We start from the raw sequence: 20,377 nt of genomic DNA, 5'->3' as shown, positions 1-20,377 counted from the left end.
GTTTACAGAATCCTGCGGATTTAATATCAAGAGGGTTGTCTCCAGACGAACTGATTTGAAACGACTTTTGGTGGAATGGTCCAAGCTGGTTAGTGGAGAACGAGAGCAGATGGCCTGTGGTGTTACTGTCAACAGATGAAGACGATCAGCAAATCGAAAGACGTACAACAACAATGGCAGCAACAACATCTACAATATTAAGCTTCAGCGAAACGTATGTAAGCAGGTTCTCCGATTATACAAGCCTCATTAGATGTACAGCAGTCTGGAAGCGGTTGATTAAGCAACTGCAAGACCGTTCCATTGAACAACCCGATGGACTCATTACCTGTTCAGAGCTGCGCGAAGCAGAAAAGATGGTCATCCGGTTGATTCAGCACGAATCCTTTCCTGACGAGTGCATTTCATTAGCACATCAACAACTGGTCTCTAGAAAATCACCCCTAAGGTGGTTTAACCCATATATATCCAACGATCAGCTCATATATGTCGGAGGCAGACTCGAACATTCCAACGAAACAGAGAGAACTAAGCATCCATTAGTCTTACAAGCACATCATCATTTTACAAAACTGGTTATGGAACATTACCATCGGATTTTGTTGCACGCAGGGCCTCAGTTACTACTTAGCACTGTTCGGTTAAGGTTCTGTCCTTTAGGAGGAAAAAGTATAGCTCGCCATGTCGTTCACCACTGCTTGAAGTGCTTTAGAGCGAAACCGACTCCGGTGAAACAGTTTACGGGCGATTTGCCTCCATCTAGAGTCACCGTATCTAGACCATTTGCTAAGACGGGTGTAGATTATTTTGGCCCAGTCTATGTGCGGCCCGGTCCTCGACGTGTTTCACTAAAAAACTACGTTGCTGTATTTATATGTATGGCGACAAAGGCAGTACATCTAGAGCTTGTCTCGGACTTATCTACCGATCGATTTATTCTAGCTCTGCGGCGGTTCATTAGTAGAAGAGGCAGATGTACAGATATGTTTAGTGACAATGGCACTAACTTTGTCGGGACAAAGAACAAACTGAAGGATTTATTGAATCTAATCAACGATACCCAACACCAAGCTGCAGTGGCTAACTATTGCACGAATGAAGGCATCCGATGGCATTTTAGTCCGCCAAGGGCTCCCCATTTTGGCGGACTATGGGAAGCAGCTGTTAAGTCTGCAAAATATCACCTTTTGAGAGTCGTCGGAGAAGATGCAATGTCCCCAGAAGATTTCCAAACTTTGTTGGCTCAAGTTGAGGCATGTCTTAATTCTCGGCCGATCACACCTCTATCCGATGACCCCAACGACCTGGAACCTTTAACACCTGGCCATTTCCTGATAGGGTCGTCACTGCAAGATCTGCCTGAGCCTGACTGGAAGGCTATACCAACAAACAGACTGGATCTTTTCCAAAGGTTACAGCAGAAGCTTCACCAGTTTTGGGAACGATGGCGCAGAGAGTACCTGTGCCAGCTGCAAGGGCGAACGAAAAGGTTAGGTCCGGTAGCAGCAGTCGAGATTGGTAAGCTGGTGGTAATATGTGACAAAAACTTGCCGCCAATGAGATGGAAGATGGGGCGAATCGTGGAGATTCATCCAGGCCTCGATGATGTCGTTCGTGTTGTAACTTTGAGGACGAAGGAGGGTTTGTTAAAACGGCCGGTGGAAGGAGTTTGTCTTCTTCCAAATCTGCAGAACACGGATGTCACTAATCAAGTTGAGGAACAACCAACGTCGGCTAACAATCTTTGATGTCGCCACGATCATTCGAAGAGGAAGTATTTTGTTCTCATTTCAGAAATTGGAAATTTCAGGGTGGGTGAGAATGTTGGATCGAAATACCCACCCAACTACAACCCTGAATTGTTACCGGCGAACGGTCAGCGCAGCGATGTCCAGCCTGCAGTTTGTTTACGTCTGGTTCATTGTTCTCAAACACCTAAATCCTCTACGATCATCATCAGCTACGCTGACACTGGTTTGGGCTTATATAATAATGAAGGGAATAGCATTAGGTATATGTGAAAAGAGATTGTAGTGAGAGATGATGTGAGAAGAGATCCTTGATTAGGTCAACCCAACTGACCAGATAGATAGGTACCAAGATAATAGAGGAGAGAATTGTCTGGAGAGTTTAGTTTCCTATCGGTCGTCGGGTATAGCACATTGCCGCGGCCAGGCCGCAACGCGCGTTGAATTTGTATTAATTCTAAGTATATGTAGTGCAGTAAAATTCTTAAGTCCGGAATAAATATTGTGTTTACTAGTGATGTAGTGTCTCACTCAATCATATGTGTTATTCAATTCGTGGAAGAACCTGAATCATACGCCGAGGCTAGGATACGCCAGAATAGGCGAATAGTGCAATTTAGTGCCGGTCGTTGCTCGCAGTCTTCGCCATAGTCTCTGCTCAATGTTGGCTCTGAGGAATCAAATCCATTAACATCGAAGGTGAATCGGTTCAGAGCCCAACAGAGACGATTCCTGAAACCCTGTAGAAGACTTGAATCCGATTCTTGAACAAAAAAAAACATTGACTGGGTCAAAACTGTAATTATATTTTTGTATAGGTAATAACACTTCCATTTTTTAGTTAACGAGTATTGCCCGAAACATGCGCCTTAGGAATCGATCTTCCGACCTGACGTACTACCGTATTATCCTTATTATTTAAGTTAAATATAAACTTACATTATGAGTCAAGGATAAGTTTTAGTTTTTAGAATGCACATACTCACATGTGGAATCTATCAACTGTACTATTGCAATTTGGCCAATTCAGCCCTACTATTTTTATTTATAATATACAGAATATGTGGCTTTATCTAGTTAATAAAACTTTTGTAATGCTAATTTTTAATCGAATTATACTAAATTCCAATTCATAATATGAAACGTAATTTATATTCAACTATTATAGCCGATAATATAATAACTAACTTTTCTCGATCTTCAAGTGCTATCAGCACTTTCATGTTTTTGGTTTCGATCGTTATTATTGACCGCCACATCATTGTTTCGGTCTCTTCGTCGTTCCACTGACTTTTGTTGTTGAAACTAAGCCCATTATTTCGTTTGGTAGCAGCATCTGCAATGTTTAGGAGCCAGTTCACGAGAAGCGCTACCCTTTTTCCGAAGGACGTTGAAACAATGTTCCCAGATTTGTTTGAAATTTTCAGGATTTGTTCATTTATGTAGAAGAAGACATTTTTCAAATTTTCAGATTTTTTTCATGGTGGGGAAGTGGGATGAAACGGTCCTTCAAGAAAAAGTGCAATAATGTTGGTGGTTGCCGATCGATTCTGTTTAAATTTTGCATGCTTTGTCTACCTAATTAGCACTATATTTCAAGGCTTACATGGTTATAAACTCATTTACATTAGGAGAAAATGATTTTTTTTGAGGAAAAACTGAAAAGTGCAGCCCTATCAGGTTGTACGCAAAGGAAACGTTGAACTACGTGGGGAAAGATCATTTGACCAAAACCCATTCGGCCGAAAGCCATTTGGCTGAATGCCACTAGGCCGAACAAGCCATTAGGCCGAAACCCATCTGGCCGGAAGTCATTTGGTCGAAAGGGTCATTTGGCAGAAAGGTTCGTTTGGCCGAAAGGGTCGTTTGGCCGAATGGGTCATTTGGCCGAAAAGGGCCATAAGCCCGAAAGAGTCATTTGGCCGAAAGGGTAATTTGGTCGAATGGGTCATTTGGCCGAATGGGTCATTTGGCCGAAAGGGTCATTTAGCCGAAAGGATCATTTGGGCGAAAAGCTCGTTTGGCCGAAAAGGTCGTTTGGCCAAAAGGGTCGTTTGGTCGAAAGGGTCGTTTGGCCGAAAGGATCATTTGGCCGAAAGAGTCGTTTGGCCGAAAGGATCATTTGACCGAAAGGGTCATTTGGCCGAAAGGGTCGCTTGGCCGAAAGGGTCATTCGGCCGAATAAGACATTTGGCTGAATAGGTCATTTAGCCGAATAGATTATTGAAAAGTGAGAAATTTAGAATGAGAAGAGAGACGTCTCACTATTCACTTTGCGCTTTTCTTTTTTAACAGTGAGAAATGAGGAGTGAGAAGTGAGACTTTTAAAAGTGAGAAGCGCGAAGTGAGTAATAAGACGTCTCACTATTCACTCCGCATTATTACCTTTTCACAATAAGAAGTGAGAAATGAGGAGTGAGAAGTGAGACGTCTTACTTCTCACTCCTCATTTATCACTTTTCGCTATAAAAAGTGAGAAGTGATAAATGAGGAGTGCGAACTGAGACGTCTCACTTCTCTTTCCTCATTTCTCACTTCTATCTGTGAAAAGCGAGTAGTGCGAAGTGAGTAGTGAGACATCTCACTTCTCTTTCCTCATTTCTCACTTCTCGCTGTCAAAAGTGAGAAACACGAAGTGAGTAGTGAGACGTCACCACTTTTCTCACTTTTCAATAAATTAATCGGCTAAATGACCTATTCGGCCATATGTCCTATTCGGCTGAATGACATATTCGGCCAAATGACCCATTCGTCCGAACGACCCTTTCGGACAAACGATCCTTTCGGCCGAACGACCCTTTCGGTCAAACGACCCTTTCGGCCAAATGACCCAATGACCCTAGTGGCATTCGGCCAAATGGCTTTCGGACTAAATTATTAATTGATAAATATTTGCTAGAGAGTAAGAATCGTTCAATAATTGTATCTCTTCGAATCGATGGTAGAATTGGTAAATGCTACTTTTGAACTTATTTTCCTACATAACACCAAACACAATGCCAAACATCCGATTGAACTACATTGTAGACATTAAATTGGTATGTAAACCTAACACATTAAAATGATAATTTTGTGTTTATTATCAATCGATTCCAAAATTTGAAAAGTTATCGTCTGAGAAGTTGTCAAATGATGATTCCAATAATTACAAGAATGATTCAGCATAACCCTGGCTGAAAGTGTAGTGCTGCAACCATCACCGACGCAAACTGAACAGAGACTAAGCATCCGCCACTAAGTCAGTATAAATCCCCGGTGGTTCATTACAGAAAATCCCATCGTGAAAACTGGGCTGTCAACGGCGTTTGGTGGTCATCCTATGGAGGAAGTCAGAGTAGACGCGGCAAAAAGTTTGACAGTTTACACCGATAAACACCAAAAAATCAGGAAAAACGAGCCGAAGCAAGTTTCTCAGAACACTTCCACTGCAGCAGCGAAGAAGATTACGAGCCCCTCTACTGGCATCAATGATCGTAAGCGAGAACCTGTCGTCAAACGCCACCAAGTTTTCGAGAGAAAACGCGCGTGTAAGTTATCAGAAACGAACTGCAGCTAAAAGCTCTGTAAGTTGCATTAATTTGACGTTTCTGCTGGCTTTAGGTCTCCAGTTAGCCTTGCGAACAATGGCGCAGAATCGGGAGATGGCTAGATCGATTCTCGATCCGATCTAGGATGTTTTCGGGTGGGAAACATTCTCGACACCCTGGGCATAGTGTATCCAGTGTACAATTTGCCACACAAAATACATACTAAAGCAGTGGCAGGCATAAAAATCATTCAATAGCTAAAGAAATGCTAATAGATTACTAAGTTGAAAAGCAGGCCAAGTTCCAATTGAAATGTAGTGCTAAGGAAGCAGAAGCTTGCGATGCACTTACGAGATTTACTGATTCATCGAAACTGATTGCTAAACGGTTAGCAAGTTTTCAATAGTAAATATTATCGTACATAAATATCGTAACACACTGCAGTTGGTTTTTATGCGGAGGATATGAACCGCGTAAATTAAAACAACGTAAAAAAACCGCGTAGAAAAAAATATGTCTGAATAAATCGAGGAGTTCCCAAAATTCGAGTGAAAAAGAAAATCGCATGAAAAGTGATTCTCTCTTTCAATATGATCATTTTTTTTATCAGTTCAGTTTTGCATCAGTAAGTATGTGAAAATATAGAAATTGTTGTGTAGTTGTCCTTGTATATGTGTCGAGGCATGCAAACAGCCTACGACTCCGCAATGTTCCTTACATATTGTGCAAACAGTAAAAATGATTTATTGTACACATTACATTTGCTAATCATGATTGGCCGGGAAACAGCGAATATGCAGAGCTTACCAATTGAATAATCTTCTTGGGATAAAACAATCTTATTATTCTTGTTTTGAAGTTTCCAATTCATTACCAATAACAATGCTGGTCACGCCCTTACAGTCATCACATTTTTGAATTTGATAACATTTGAGTAGCTGCTTTACCAAATCGGTTACCAAAGAAATCGTTGGTTAGTTGAAAAGGTAATTCATGTGAAGTCCCCTTGGTAAGCGACTAAACGAAGTTATTTTGGAAACCCGAAGACGAAAACCGTGATTCAAATCAATCCGACGCTTAAGCATTGTGCTTCGTTTAATAAACTTCTACAGCACGATCGATTCTGCACTACATAATTTTGTGCTCCTCGATGCAGACATTATTTTCTTTCATCTCTCATCTCGAGCATGACCAGCATCAACACGATCAATATCACACTGATTAAAAAAAAATCTGCTCGCAAGGAAGATTTTTTTCAGTTTGCGTTTTCTAGACTAGCTCCCGTCCCGTAAAACGTAAAACGTTGCATTATGTTTTCCTTAGGGCCTTCCTAACTCTTAAGCGGTGCTTACTCTTGCGCTTAAACCTGATTTGAGGCCTAAGCGGAGGTGAACAAATTGGCCTTTAATAAGAAAGAGGCGCTAAACACTTAAAACCCTAGCCCTAGGAATCCACGCCACGACTTTGCCGCCTTAACAAAGTTATACTTATCTGATTTATATCCAATTAAATTTACACTCTAAGCCTGATGTCTTAAATATTGAGTCGGATCACTTTTGTAAAACATAATATAGAATAGTTAAAGATACTTTTCGTTTTCTTTTAGATAATTCTAACAAAACACCAAAGACGTTTCATAGAAGAAAACTAAACACGTGTGTATCGACTCATAATGGGATTATGTAGTAAGCGTTAATAGAAAAAGCTGTATAACATAAAAATGTAAAATCATAAAGCTGTTTTTTTATGATTTTGTTCAGCGGCGCAGCCAAATTTTTTTGATAATATAAAGTATGGTTCAAGTTTAAATTTGTTTCGAAATTCCGCGAAATTCCGTTAAATTTCGTTAGAAGCTTGTTTTTTCTAGCGAAATTTTTTGTAAATTTACGAAACGAAACGAAATCAAGAAATCAGATTTCGCCATGCTCAAATTCTGCGGAATTTCGTTTCGAACCACCTGAAACGAAATTTTTCGAAATACCGCATATGCATAGATATTAATATACAATGTTCTGAAAAACTCAGATGTGAATATGTACTTTATGTGGAAAATTATGATTTGAAAAATGTATTGGAGGTAACCACTTTCCTTCAATGGGACTCGAACCCATGTGAGTGATTCGACTATGCGCCTAATTTGGAAATCTTAGGGCCGATGCCCACGTAGCGTTTTTTCAAGCTGCGTGCACGACGCGTCCACGCAAGGTACCCACCATCAAATGTAGTCGCGCACACGCTTACGTGTGCATTACTCCATTTGATGCTGGATACTTTGCGTGAACGTGGCGTGCACGCAGCGTAAAAAACCGCTACGTGGACATCGGCCCGTAGGCTCATTTAGTAGCCTTAGAGGTCCTTCGTACCTTAGTTGGTTAAAGCACCAGTTTAGCGTACTGAGGGCGTTCCATCGAAGGAAAGTAGTTAACTCCAATACATTTTTCAAATCATAATCTTCCACATAATGTACATATTCATATCTCAGTTTTCAGAACATTGTAAATTGGAAGCTGATTGAGTGCTTATTCAACTAAAATTGTTTTCGTCAATTGAAAAAAAGGTTTATCCAGCTTAAATCGTTTGTTGGGTTATTTGTTTAAGTTTGAACTTGATGGCCCTCCTTGGCCGTGCTGTAAGATGCACGGCTACAAAGCAAGACCATGCTAAGGGTGGCTGGGTTCGATTCCCGGTGCCGGTCTAGACAATTTTCGGATTGGAAATTGTCTCTACTTCCCTGGGCATAACAGTATCATCGTGTAAGCCTCTTGATATACGAATGCAGAAATAGTAAATTGGAATGAACACTAAGCTGCGAGGCGGCAATGTCCCAGTGGGGGATGTAATGCCGATAAAGACGAAGAAGACCTTGATGAGAGCTGTATGTTTGTCTGTTCTACTAAAATATGCATTATTGGTTTTAAAATATTCCTAAAATATATAGTTTTTTACACTATTACTTTTGGAATTAATATTCCTTACAAACTTTTAACCATACGCCATAAAGGCCATAGTTTGAAGAGCATTGACTGTATTTCAAAAAAAATAAATGGCTTTACTGAACAATCTGTAGAGTTGTTTGATGTACCAAATTGATAAAATTAAACAACATACATAATGACCAAATGTATCTTTAACAAATAAATCAGCCGTTTCCTACATCTCAGCGTCAATGTTCAAGGCAAGCTTCCGCTTTGTGGGCTGACCCCATTCACAAGTTTATTTCCTTCAAAACATTTTTACATCCCATTCGGTCGACGCCAATGAGGCAGCACGAATTACACAAGCTGTGAAGCGAATCATTTACACTCAATTAAACCATCAATTTCAATTTGCCCCCACTTTTCATCGATACATTCACTCCTTAAAAATAAACGAAACTCCGTTTCGTTGCGAGTGTGGAAGAAGCTCATATGGCTTCGATACACGAGTAGACGCTTCCTGTAATTCTTTCTCCGTTTCCTTGGCTCGCATTATCGACCCTCATCCCACTAGCTCGTTTTGTGTATTTATTTATGAGTACCTAACACATTAGTCTACCCGTCTATATTATGTTTGGTTCCACGCAGCACGAGTTTGCCCTGCCTGCCAAGCGAAAATACCAAAAAATCTGTTTTCCATTTTCCGATCCTACCCCAATCTGCGGGACGCTTCCAAACAATAATGTCCATGGTGCTAATTGATCCGCTTTCTTTGAGATTTTCACACAAATGAATGGCGAGTTTCTCCCGGTTGCTGCCATTCTTAGTCATTCATTTTATGTTTTGATTTGTGGAATTGAAAACGAGCCGCTTGACTCCTACGCATTACTGGGCCACATGTGTTTGTTTTCTCAGCGATTTGTGGTATTGGTAATTTTTTTTTTCAATTGACCGGCTCTATAGGCGACTTTTAATAAGTTTAAAAACCTTGAAGCGATAATGCCATTTAACATAACTAGCAATATTTGAAAGAAAAATTATACACCTGTTATGATTATTTACATTCATGGATAAATTTTATGTGTACTTATAACCGCTTTTTCAAAATTAGCGCTTGAGTATTTTATCAACCCTTCTGTGGGAAAAATAGTTCGGGCCTTACACTTACAGCTATATTTTCAACAAAACTTCTTTATTGTAATTTTTGAATATCTTCTATCGTTGTTAATTTTCCTGAATAATTATTGAATCATAATCGGTTGCCTAGGGAAATAAAAAAATACCACGCGAAAATTTTCTAAACTACGGAAGCTACTAGCGAGCTACGGAAGACCGAATATTCTATTGGCAAATTTCACTTCATTATGGTGTGAATACATTTCAGCTTCCGAAAAGTGTTCACACCTATCATATTTTCGCCGTCGGCTCTTTGTTCCGAATGAGTCGTTAATTCGCCAGTTTGTATAAAAAATCCACTGCTAGACCACTTGATTGTATTATGGGTTGATTTGTGTGTTGTTTATTGATGCAAATGGTGAAATGGCCTTGATTCATGTCGCTGTTCGATATTAATGGAAGTAGGTACCCCGTTGGTATGTCTAATGCCTACATCTTTTTGGATATTATTGTTTTGACTGATGGTGGTCTCGCTGATTGTTTTAAGGAAAATGAGAAATGTTTATCGATTGTGTGAAAATGTAGCTTGAAGTGGTTTTTGGGTGCAAACATCGGCTGTTTGATGCGGTATTTTGGTTTTGATGCAAGAATGTTTGGAACATTGTGTACGGTGGGAAAGCGTAACGCCTTTAGTACGTACCTATTTACCATATAAAGGGGAGGGGAGGAAGGTATTGAAAAATGACCATGGAAAATCACATTAGGGCGAAGGGTTGGTTATTGTTCTCTGAACCACGTTCATGTGGATTGTTTTAACACGCGAGGGTTATTCTCTATATGTGCTTGAAAATGGTCAATGCCCTTTTTAATCCGTAAAATCAAATTGGTTGTGTCTAGAATAGCTAAACCGTCTTAGATCATTCAAAAACTGCCAGGATTATTGGCCTTAAAGCGAAACCAAATGGCTGTTATCTCTTTTTGAAAAAGTTTAATCACCTAGTTGATCTATTTACCCAAATTTTATGCACCTCAAGTAACTGTTCCGATTCAGGTCATCAGAAATTCCATAAAGTATAAGCCTTAAGCTCTACACCCACCTGAGGGTTGTTAGGGGGAGATCCCCCAGCGCCGGACACCTTCCAATACCGGACACTTCTAAAAAGAACACTTGCAGAGATCCATCCATCATCTCATGTAGTACAAAAGAAAGCTATTGAAAAATCCTTTACATGCATGGAATATCAGATCCTCATGTTGTAAACTTTATACAAAATTTGAAATTAAACAAAAATGTCAAAAAATTTCATGTTTTGCCTTATTTTAGAAGGTTTGAATCAACAATATTAAAATCAATCGAATGCATTCAGATTATGTCGAGATGGTCAATAGTAGTTATATATCAAATAGCGATCATGATTTGTTAAATATGTAAAGTATCTATGGTTCAAAATCAATTTCTGTATTTCGGTAGCTGTCCCCCGGGTCCGGACAGTGAGTTTTTTCATGTGATCAAATAGCCATTATTTGCACCTGTTTTATTAAACTTACTTCAATTCAATTGTTTTTTCTTGCTGAAGTATCAGAAAATCACAGAAACAAGCAGAAACAAAAATTGAAGATGTCATTGAAAATGGAGAGAATTTTGAGCAGGATGTAAGAAATTGAGCTGGAGAATTAAATAAGATCTACTGACACGTGTTAATATCTACAACTTGAAGCAATTGAAAATATTTCTATTCTAAATTATGTCTTGTCCCATGTAATAGAAACTTGGTCATATTTGAACATGATGCAATAGTGTCCGGTACTCGAGGACACTTTTCTGCAACGTGAAAATTTTCACCAAAATTCATCAACAAAATACATCGTCGAAAAACGAGTTCAAATGATCAAATATTGTTTGTATGATCATATTGATCATTTTTTGTGTGTATGGTGTACAAGTAAACATAATCCAGACAATTGGAGAGTTTTTCGTTAAATGGCTTATGTGTCCGGCACCGTTAAATGGCTTATTTCCCCCCTAAACCCAACCAGTGGAAAGATTTTAATACAATTGTTGTATTGAAATAATACAGATTTATACTATTTTAATACAATATCTGTACATAAAACCTACAGAATTGTATATGCCCAGATTTTATACAATAATTGTCAGATTTGTTTTTTGGATGTACCCCTTTTTGAAAATGGCCCATGCTCTTATTAATCCATAGAATCAAATTGGATATGCCTTCAATAATTGTTTCGTATAGGTTTCGTCTTCCGCTTTGAGGTCTACAGACGTAACCAAAGGGCTGTTGCTCTTTCTGAACATGGTTCATTCCCTATTTGATCTATTTTACCAAATTGGAAATCTGCTGGACAGGACAGAAAGTGTGGAGAAGAGAGCATCGAGCGGCTACCTTCTACCAAAGCTGTGGCACCACCAACGAGCTGGGAACCGGCTTAATAGTGCTGGGTAAGATGCGCCAACGTGTGATTGGGTGGCAGCCAATCAACGCAAGAATGTGCAAGCTGAGGATTAAAGGCCGTTTCTTCAACTATAGCATCATTTACGTGCAATGCCCACACGAAGGGAGACCCGACGACGAGAAAGAAGCGTTCTACGCACAACTGGAGCAGACATACGATGGATGCCCACTGCGGAACGTCAAAATCGTCATCGGCGACATGAATGCATCGGACCTGATAGTCTGCTCACCGTATCGAATTACATCGGCAAACGATGCATAAACTTCGCAGCATCCCGCGGAATGGTAGTCCGAAGCACCTTCTTTCCCCGCAAAAATATCCACAAGGCCACATGGAGATCACCTAACCAAGAAACGTAAAACCAAATCGACTACGTTCTAATCGACGGAAAATTGTTCTCCGACATCACGAACGTCCGCACAACTACCTCGTTGTAGTATGCCTGCGCTTAAAACTCTCGACGGTGTACAACACGCGTCGAAGGGCTTAACATTGGGCGGCTACAAGACGGTAGACTAGCCCAAGACTACGCGCAGCAGCTGGAAGTCACACTCCACTCAGAGAAACGACTGGTATGACGGCGAATGTGAGCAGTTAGTGGAAGAGAAGACTGCAGCATGGGCGAGATTGCTGCAACACAGCACGAGGGCGAACGAGGCACGATATAAACGGGCGCGGAACAGAAAAGACTCGATTTTCCGGAGGAAAACGCGCCAGCAGGAAGATCGAGACCATGAAGAGACGGAGCAACTGTACCGAGCTTATAACGCACGAAAGTTCTATGAGAAGTTGAACCGTTCACGTAAGGGCCATGTGCCATAGCCTGATATGTGTAAGGGCATAAACGGGAACCTTCTTACGAACGAGCGTGAGGTGATCGAAAGGTGGCGGCAGCACTACGAAGAACACCTGAATGGCGATGTGACAGACGAAGATGGCGGTATGGTGATGGACCTGGGAGAACGCGCGCAGGACATAATTTCACCGGCTCCGAATCTCCAGGAAATCCAGGAGGAGATTGGCCGGCTGAAGAACAACAAAGCCCCTGGGTCATTACCAAGATTTGGGAGGTGGAAGTTTTGCCGCAGGAGTGGATGGAAGGTGTCGTGTGTCCCATCTACAAAAAGGGCGATAAGCTGGATTGTAGCAACTACCGCGCAATCACATTGCTGAACGCCGCCTACAAGACACTCTTCCAAATTTTATGCCGTCGACTAGCACCAATTGCAAGGGAGTTCGTGGGGCAGTACCAGGCGGGTTGTATGAGCGAACGCTCCACCACGGACCAAGTGTTCGCCATTCGCTAAGTACTGCAGAAATGCCGCGAATACAACGTGCCCACACATCATCTATTCATCGACTTCAAAGCCGCATATAATACAATCGATGGGGACCAGCAATAGCTGCTAATGCACGAACACGGATTTCCGTGTCAAGGCGACGATGGATATGTGATATGATATGATATGATATGATATGCGTAGTTCGAGTTTCAGGGGCATTCTCGAGTCCCTTCGAAACGCGCAGAGGGTTACGGTAAGGTGATGGTCTTTCGTGTCTGCTATTCACCATCGCTTTGGGAGAGGTAATACGAAGGGATTGACACGAGTGGTAAAATTTTCAATAAGTCCGTCCAGCTATTTGGCTTCGCCGACGACATATAGATATTATGGCACGTAACTTTGAGAAGATGGAAGAAGCCTACATCAGACTGAAGAGGGAAGCTAACCGGATCGGACTAGACATCAACACGTTGAAGACGAAGTACATGCAAGAAAGGGGTTCAAGAGAAGACAATGTGAGCCACCCACCGCAAGTTTGCATCGGTGGTGACGAAATCGAGGTGGTAGAAGAATTTGTGTACTTGGGCTCACTGGTGACTGCCGAAAATGATACCAGCAGAGAAATTCGGAGACGCATAGTGGCTGGAAATCGTACGTACTTTGGACTCCGCAAGACACTCCGATCGAATAGAGTTCGCCGCCGTACCACACTGATAATCTACAAAACGCTCATTAGACCGGTAGTCCTCTACGGACACGAGACCTGGACGATGAGGGGGGGCAACAAAATAAAATTCGGATAATTTTGAGGATTTTCAAAACATTCTTTAATAAATTCGAGGAGTTTTTAGATTTTTTTATTTTTATATTTATTTTTTATATTCCCCCTCTTGACCCTTCGGCGACCAGTAAGACAAAAAGTTAATTAAATATTTGTAACGGCCTTATGCTATTCGTAATAATTGGTCAATATCTTCTTCTTCTTCTTCTTCTTATTGGCATTACATCCCCACACTGGGACAGAGCCGCCTCACAGCTTAGTGTTCATTAAGCACTTCCACAGTTATTAACTGCGAGGTTTCTAAGCCAAGTTACCATTTTTGCATTCGTATATCATGAGGCTAACACGATGATACTTTTATGCCCAGGGAAGTCGAGACAATTTCCAATCCAAAAATGGTCTAGACCGGCACCGGGAATCGAACCCAGCCACCCTCAGCATGGTCTTGCTTTGTAGCCGCGTTTTACCGCACGGCTAAGGAGGGCCCCTAATTGGTCAATATCATGTTCCATTATTTTGTTCTTATCCATAGCATATCTTGATATTTAAATGATATTTGGGTTGAAATGTTTATATTGTTGCCTGTTTTATTTATCTTTTATATCAATCAAGGCCATATCATGTTTTGCTATTCTGTTCGTGGCTTCTTCCCGGGATGCGTGCTCACTGCTGAAAGAAATCACAAAAATAAGAAACAAATCAAATTGCTTTCCATTGCTTTGTTTTCGATGCGATAAATGTCGGAGCCATGAGATGAATTCCAGGAGCAGTTCCCCTATGAATTGTAATCCAAAGATGCAAAACTATTTTTTATTTATTTTTACTGGACGACGGAAAGCGTCAGTTAAAAATAGGCTAATCACACAAAACCCCACTCCATCTCCGTCAAAAGGTTATTTTTATATAACAATCCGTTCTGAAACACTTTTTGAATAGGACCTCTACGATGAATAAAAATATTTATTGAAAAGTGAACCTGCAAAACAACTGGAAACATCGTTATTCTCACTCATTCTTACGAGAAGAGAATGCTCTCTCACGCTGATTTTCGCTGAGAACTCATGTTGCGAGAGAAGAAAAAAGGACTGATAAGAGAAAACCATTTCTACCTCACTACCAGTGCCGCGAAAAGTTCATTTGCTCGGTTCTCACCCTTTTCTTCCTTTTCGTGCTATCACCAATTGCAAAAAAGTAGCTTTTATGGAACAAACAACCTAATACCTACATGCAGTCGATGTGGTAGTATGGCTAAAGTGACCTCATCCCACCGCCATTTTTGTTGATGTTCTAGGTTCGAATCCCGTTGCGGTCATAAAAAAATCTAATTGCTTACCGAAAATTTTCGCGAAAAGTGAGTGAAGCGGTAAAAGTGGTGAAACGAAAAAAGAAATCAATAATTTTCGCTTATTTTCTAGTTTCGCTTTAGAGACAAGAGGGGTTGGAGAAAGATGTTTTCCACTACTAACTCCGAAAAAAGATTCTCCTTCGATCTAAATTAACTTAAGGTGAAGGTGGGTTGAGTACCAAAACAAAGCTTTGATAGTATTAGTACAATAAAAACTTTCATATACTGTAGTAGTATTGGTGTCGTATTTATAAAAAACAAAGAATATTAGTAGGGTGGTTCAAAAAGGCCCAGCACCACCACGCTCACTCGATTCCGTCCCATGCTCCGAGTGTCCTCAAAAACCGATTTGAAAAAAACTGGTTTAGCGCAAGCCGGTTCAAGTTTGTATGAAAACTAGAATGGGAAACTAAACCTTTTATTACACTGGCTACGGCGCTTTCCCTCCAAACGCTGGCGAAAAGAGAACCCACATAGCTGAAAGCAACATTCCAGAGACTTCAGTGAACGAAAACCGCACCGCAGGAAATATCCATTGATAACGTAACGCAAATATAGCATTTTATACTCCACTCACCCTTATGTCACACTTTTTGTATGAAGTATCTGCCCCTGGTACGGTAGTGTAGACTAGACTAGACTAGAAGTATCTGCCCCTGGTGCGAAGATATCACAGACAAATTCTGGGTCTTTGTTGAATTGCACGTTTCACTGATGCCTTCTGAGAAGCCTAATTATCATATGCGAAAGAATCGCAACCTCGATTAAAATCGACTCCCAACTATTAGAACGACCATTCAATATGGGTTGTCTATGGATTTGAAGCTCTTAAATATTTCATCCAGTCATATGGTCTCCCCCCTCGCCATCGCCCAATGACGGAGTGCCAGAATCAGAATAATGTTAAATTCAACCTCGCCATATCAACTGTCATACAAACCTGAAACGAATTGCGCACGGTAAGCCTCTATTCAAACCAGCCCAAACCATTGGATGACATCCAAATTATAAATCATAATCAACTGAGCGGGGCGAAGCAAAATTATTTTTTGAGCCACCCTACTTATTAGTTTGCTGCTGCCGGTGCCGGTGCACCGCGGTGTTTACATTCGCTCCGCGATCAGTTTTTAATCGTTTTTTTCGGGCAAAAATAGGAGTTTTTACTAAGTTTTCGGTTCAAATAAGTGACTGATTTCAAAAAGTGGTGTTTAATTTGCATTCTATCAACATTTCGGGCTGCTCATGTGCGGAGCAGTGAGTAAAAACTTGATTTTTCCAATGCCCTTTGAGAAGAAGTGAAGTGCAGTGATGAACCCACCAAATCGCGAACGGCTATTAAACTGGCACGAAACTGCTGATTTATACTAGAATTCGTGCTGGAATACATAGGATTCATTGAAGAAACATGTTCATTATCACGGGAAGTAAGGAAATATGCTGTGAACAGGTTAGTAATTTGAATATTAAACTTTTGTTCGATGCTGTTCGATGCATTCGAATGTTGATGGGAGAGGAGTGCAGGAGGTGTGGGGTTGGCCCGTGGAAGGTCCGGTGCCATATTGGCTGCCATCGTGGTACTCTTCCAACTATGTCCTTAATTTCGCCTTATCGAAACGAAAAGTATGAACTCTGGTAATTAGCAATCAATAGAAAATAATGTGTCAGTGTTAGTGTTAGCAATGGGAAGCTTACAATTCTATCAGATTTTCTCGCTTTTACTTTGCCATGAAAACGGATTAGAAACAAAAATACGTTCGACTCAATGAATAAACTTTATCGTACAGTTTAAACAAATGCTTCTAGGTGTTCATGCGTGATTTTATTTCATTTGAAATAGCATATGAAAGCAGAATAGCACGTAGTGTAACAAAAAAATATCATATTTGTAGAAAGTATGACAAACATAATCAACACTCGAATAGAACGAGTCCGCCCAACAGTTGCTCAAACAGTATCCGATGCTGACGGTGCAGAAGTGATTCATTGGAAACAGAGACTTGTGCTGCGTTGCAGTTGGGATGATCCGAGAGTTGTTCATCCATGTGAAAAATATGAGCAAACATTGAGTCTGATTTTAATAACAGTCATTTGTTGAGACTGTATGCAACTATTAGCTTGGATGGATACGAAGAATCGGCGGGGGATTTTTTTTTATGGGATTGGTTTATTGCACTATTTTCACGATTTGGTTGTGACAATAAAAGCACAGAAGAATACATGTTTATAGATGTTTTGCATCTATAAATGTACAGGACAGCTTTGACAGAGCAGACACAAGTGAATCAATTTGTTTACGTGGACAAAGATACGAGATGCATTCGTTGCAATTTTTGCACCACAGAGTCACTCAATTGTTTGAAAAATTGCATAATTACCATTTCCACTATTTCCAAACGGTACAGAATCTTTTTTCTCGATGCTGAAAAGGAGGCAAAACTTAATACATGGGGGTTAGTTGCGCAACTGCAACTAATGTTCTATAACTGTATTTTCAATTGCGTCCGTATTTTTAGAGAATCAAACGAGACAGTAGATTTTTCAACAAAAAAAAAGATTTTACAATACGTAAATTTGAATCTAAAATAATTCAAATATTACTATTTTTGTTCTATTCACTTAGAAAGCTGAAGCTAAAGCTTTCATAAGTCACTAGCTTACTTAAAACATTATAGCCAGAAGCGCAATGGAAACCATGGTCTTTAACATGTAGGTAGATAGCAGAACCATCAACAAGCATAGCCATTTGCATACAGTAGTTTCCATTCTCCTAGCATCGAATCCGCTTGGAAAGACATATTGCAAAACTTTCCTAATTTAATATATTATTGAACCATAAATAATGCATCAACACATTATATTGGCTGCATAAATTCGACGATGAAAGAAGAAGTGGATTTACTTGACTTCCGGGCTCGGCTACTCGAAAAGTGCATTCGATGCCCCGCAACTATGACTTCAAAACGCACCTAATCATCGGAACCACATTATGCAGCCGGAAGTGGTTTATTAAACTTTGTCGTCTTCTTGCTTGAGCTGACTGCCAGCCCGTTTGATGCCACCAACAGGCGAACTAAGGAGTTAGCCCCTCTGGGGAAGATGGAGAACCGCGTTCACTGCTGGAAAGAACTTTCGTCCGTAATCGTATAGAGGAGATTTACAGTAATGAGACATTTTAGATATTTGCAAGCTTATTGTTTATTGTATTCGAGCCTCCGGCTCTGTGATGCTAACTATTAGCACAGACAAACAAACGTAGTAATCAATAAAATTTCATTTTACACTGATTTTCCGACCAACTCAAATGCGTACATGCACGGCATGCGAATAGCTTTCACCCTTGGATTTAATAAAACATCAACGAAATAATCCACAGAAAATCAAAGAAAAATCAATTGGTATTCAAACAGTTTTCCCATAATTTGATGAATTCCATCCGCGCACAAAGTGACCCCAGTGCACAATTCTGTAACTTAAAATTCAAACTATTCATTTATTGACTGCCATCCTCTAGGGGCTGCACCGTCCTACGGCAGGAAACTTTTTGACACTGAAAGTCAATCAAGCTCCACCGACCACACGCTCAAGAAGCCCAACAACCGATCACTCCGAAGCACTCTTCTAGCTTTTTGGAGAAAGCACAATTTATGGATGGAAATGTAAAGATAAACATCAAGAAGTCAGCAAAAGTTGTTTTGATGACTTCGGGCCATTTCATACCAACGTGAATGTTTTGTCAAGTTTGGATTCATTGGATCCAAAATGCAATTCTGAAGAACTTATAAGCAATGCACATTCGACATATATGCTATATGGAAATGGAAGTGCATTATTTCATTTTGAAATAAACTGTACATTAGGTTCGATTTCTATCTGAGAGTAAATCACAACAATAGGAATGCCACCAGTTTAATACTATTCAGATACGTACAGAAACGTATTTCAACCTAAACTGTAAGGTCGTCTTCAGTGTTTCGTACTTGACTGGTACTTGAAGTCGAGTCAAGTAAGAGTCGTTGAACACGGCCTTAAAGGTGAGGTCGAAATACGTTTACAACGTGGAGGAATATAAACTTAACTAAAAGAGTCTTATAAATTTCTTATATCTACCAAACAAATTTTGATCTTTATGGATGACAGGATTAGGTATATCATGGTAACTTATTGGATGGCAATATGTCCTAGCTTTATCCCTTTCTGGCCCAAAATTTTCCAAGCGGTATTACACAGTAAATTTGAAATATTCAACCTTTTCGGCCTTTGAATAAGCCATGACCTGTGGTAGTGCCGGTTACCTCTTCCTGTCAAGTGAAGAGAAGATGATTTGTTGTTGCTGGTAGCTTTCTTACGGAAGCAAGTGGAACTTTAAACTGTCGACCTCCCCTCCTCAGGTTTCACAAAATTTAATTGTGATTCTCCACACCACCCTACCTTTTGTACCCCTTCTTCCCACGGGTAACTACAAACCCTAACCCCTCCCTTTGAATCGGATCTCCTAAGGGGAGCCTCTCTCTGGTCAAAGTCCGAAGGTTGCAACTACAGTAGTTGACTAAATACGACACTTTGAAGTTAGGACGTTTTCCGGATTTTGCCGATTCTGGTCTGATACGAGTGATTCCTTTGATGCATCCACGAAAACCAAGGTAAGAGGCTTGATTGGTTACTTCATCCAGCTGTTGAGGTATTTTCTAGGGGTCTGAGATGTCTGCGAAGTCTGGCATTTCGATTCGATCACAAAGCTGAAAACGATGTCCAGAGAATCAAAGTCGACTGTGGTTGTACTTACCCGGAGGCCAGAAGGATCCTGCAACAGGAGAAGAGAAACCAAGGGTCTGCAGAAGCCTCCTAAAAAAATGTCATCCCCACAAATCTGCTAGCTAAGCCAACATCAGTGACTGATAACGTCTCTGTCCTTTTAATTGAGATGCGAGCCATGCGAAATGAGCTAGAATCTCTCTGCCTCGAAGTACAGACACTCAGGATTGAGAACGAACAACTAAAAAGGCAACGAGACAGCAGAGCTGCTTCCCCCCTGAGCAACGTTTTTCCCTACTCCCACTCATACGTCTAAGGAATCAACCAGCTTTCTTTCAACTGATGCGGCTTTCAACAGCCAATATGTCCAAAATCTCTACAAGTCAGGACGTCTTTTATTCACCACAACCGAAAGCTTCGAACAAAGACCTAGTA

At 40.5% G+C, this 20,377-nt stretch overlaps 2 protein-coding genes across 3 annotated transcripts in view; both read left to right on the top strand.

Annotated features, from left to right (window-relative positions):
* The window catches only part of LOC134224665 (somatostatin receptor type 2-like), a 236,871-nt gene that overhangs the window by 205,264 nt on the left and 11,230 nt on the right, over positions 1 to 20,377 (top strand). The window lies entirely within an intron of this gene.
* On the top strand, positions 984 to 5,419 carry LOC134222503 (uncharacterized). Its single transcript, XM_062701651.1, has 3 exons — positions 984 to 1,489; positions 5,136 to 5,275; positions 5,349 to 5,419. Exons 1-3 carry the CDS (start codon positions 984 to 986, stop codon positions 5,417 to 5,419), a joined length of 717 nt encoding a protein of 238 aa, XP_062557635.1.

This window comes from Armigeres subalbatus, chromosome 3 (genome assembly GCF_024139115.2).
Source record: "Armigeres subalbatus isolate Guangzhou_Male chromosome 3, GZ_Asu_2, whole genome shotgun sequence".
Classification (NCBI taxonomy): domain Eukaryota; kingdom Metazoa; phylum Arthropoda; class Insecta; order Diptera; family Culicidae; genus Armigeres; species Armigeres subalbatus.
The sequence above is the reverse complement of the archived record's forward strand: the minus strand, read 5'-3'. Positions and strand labels throughout refer to the sequence as shown.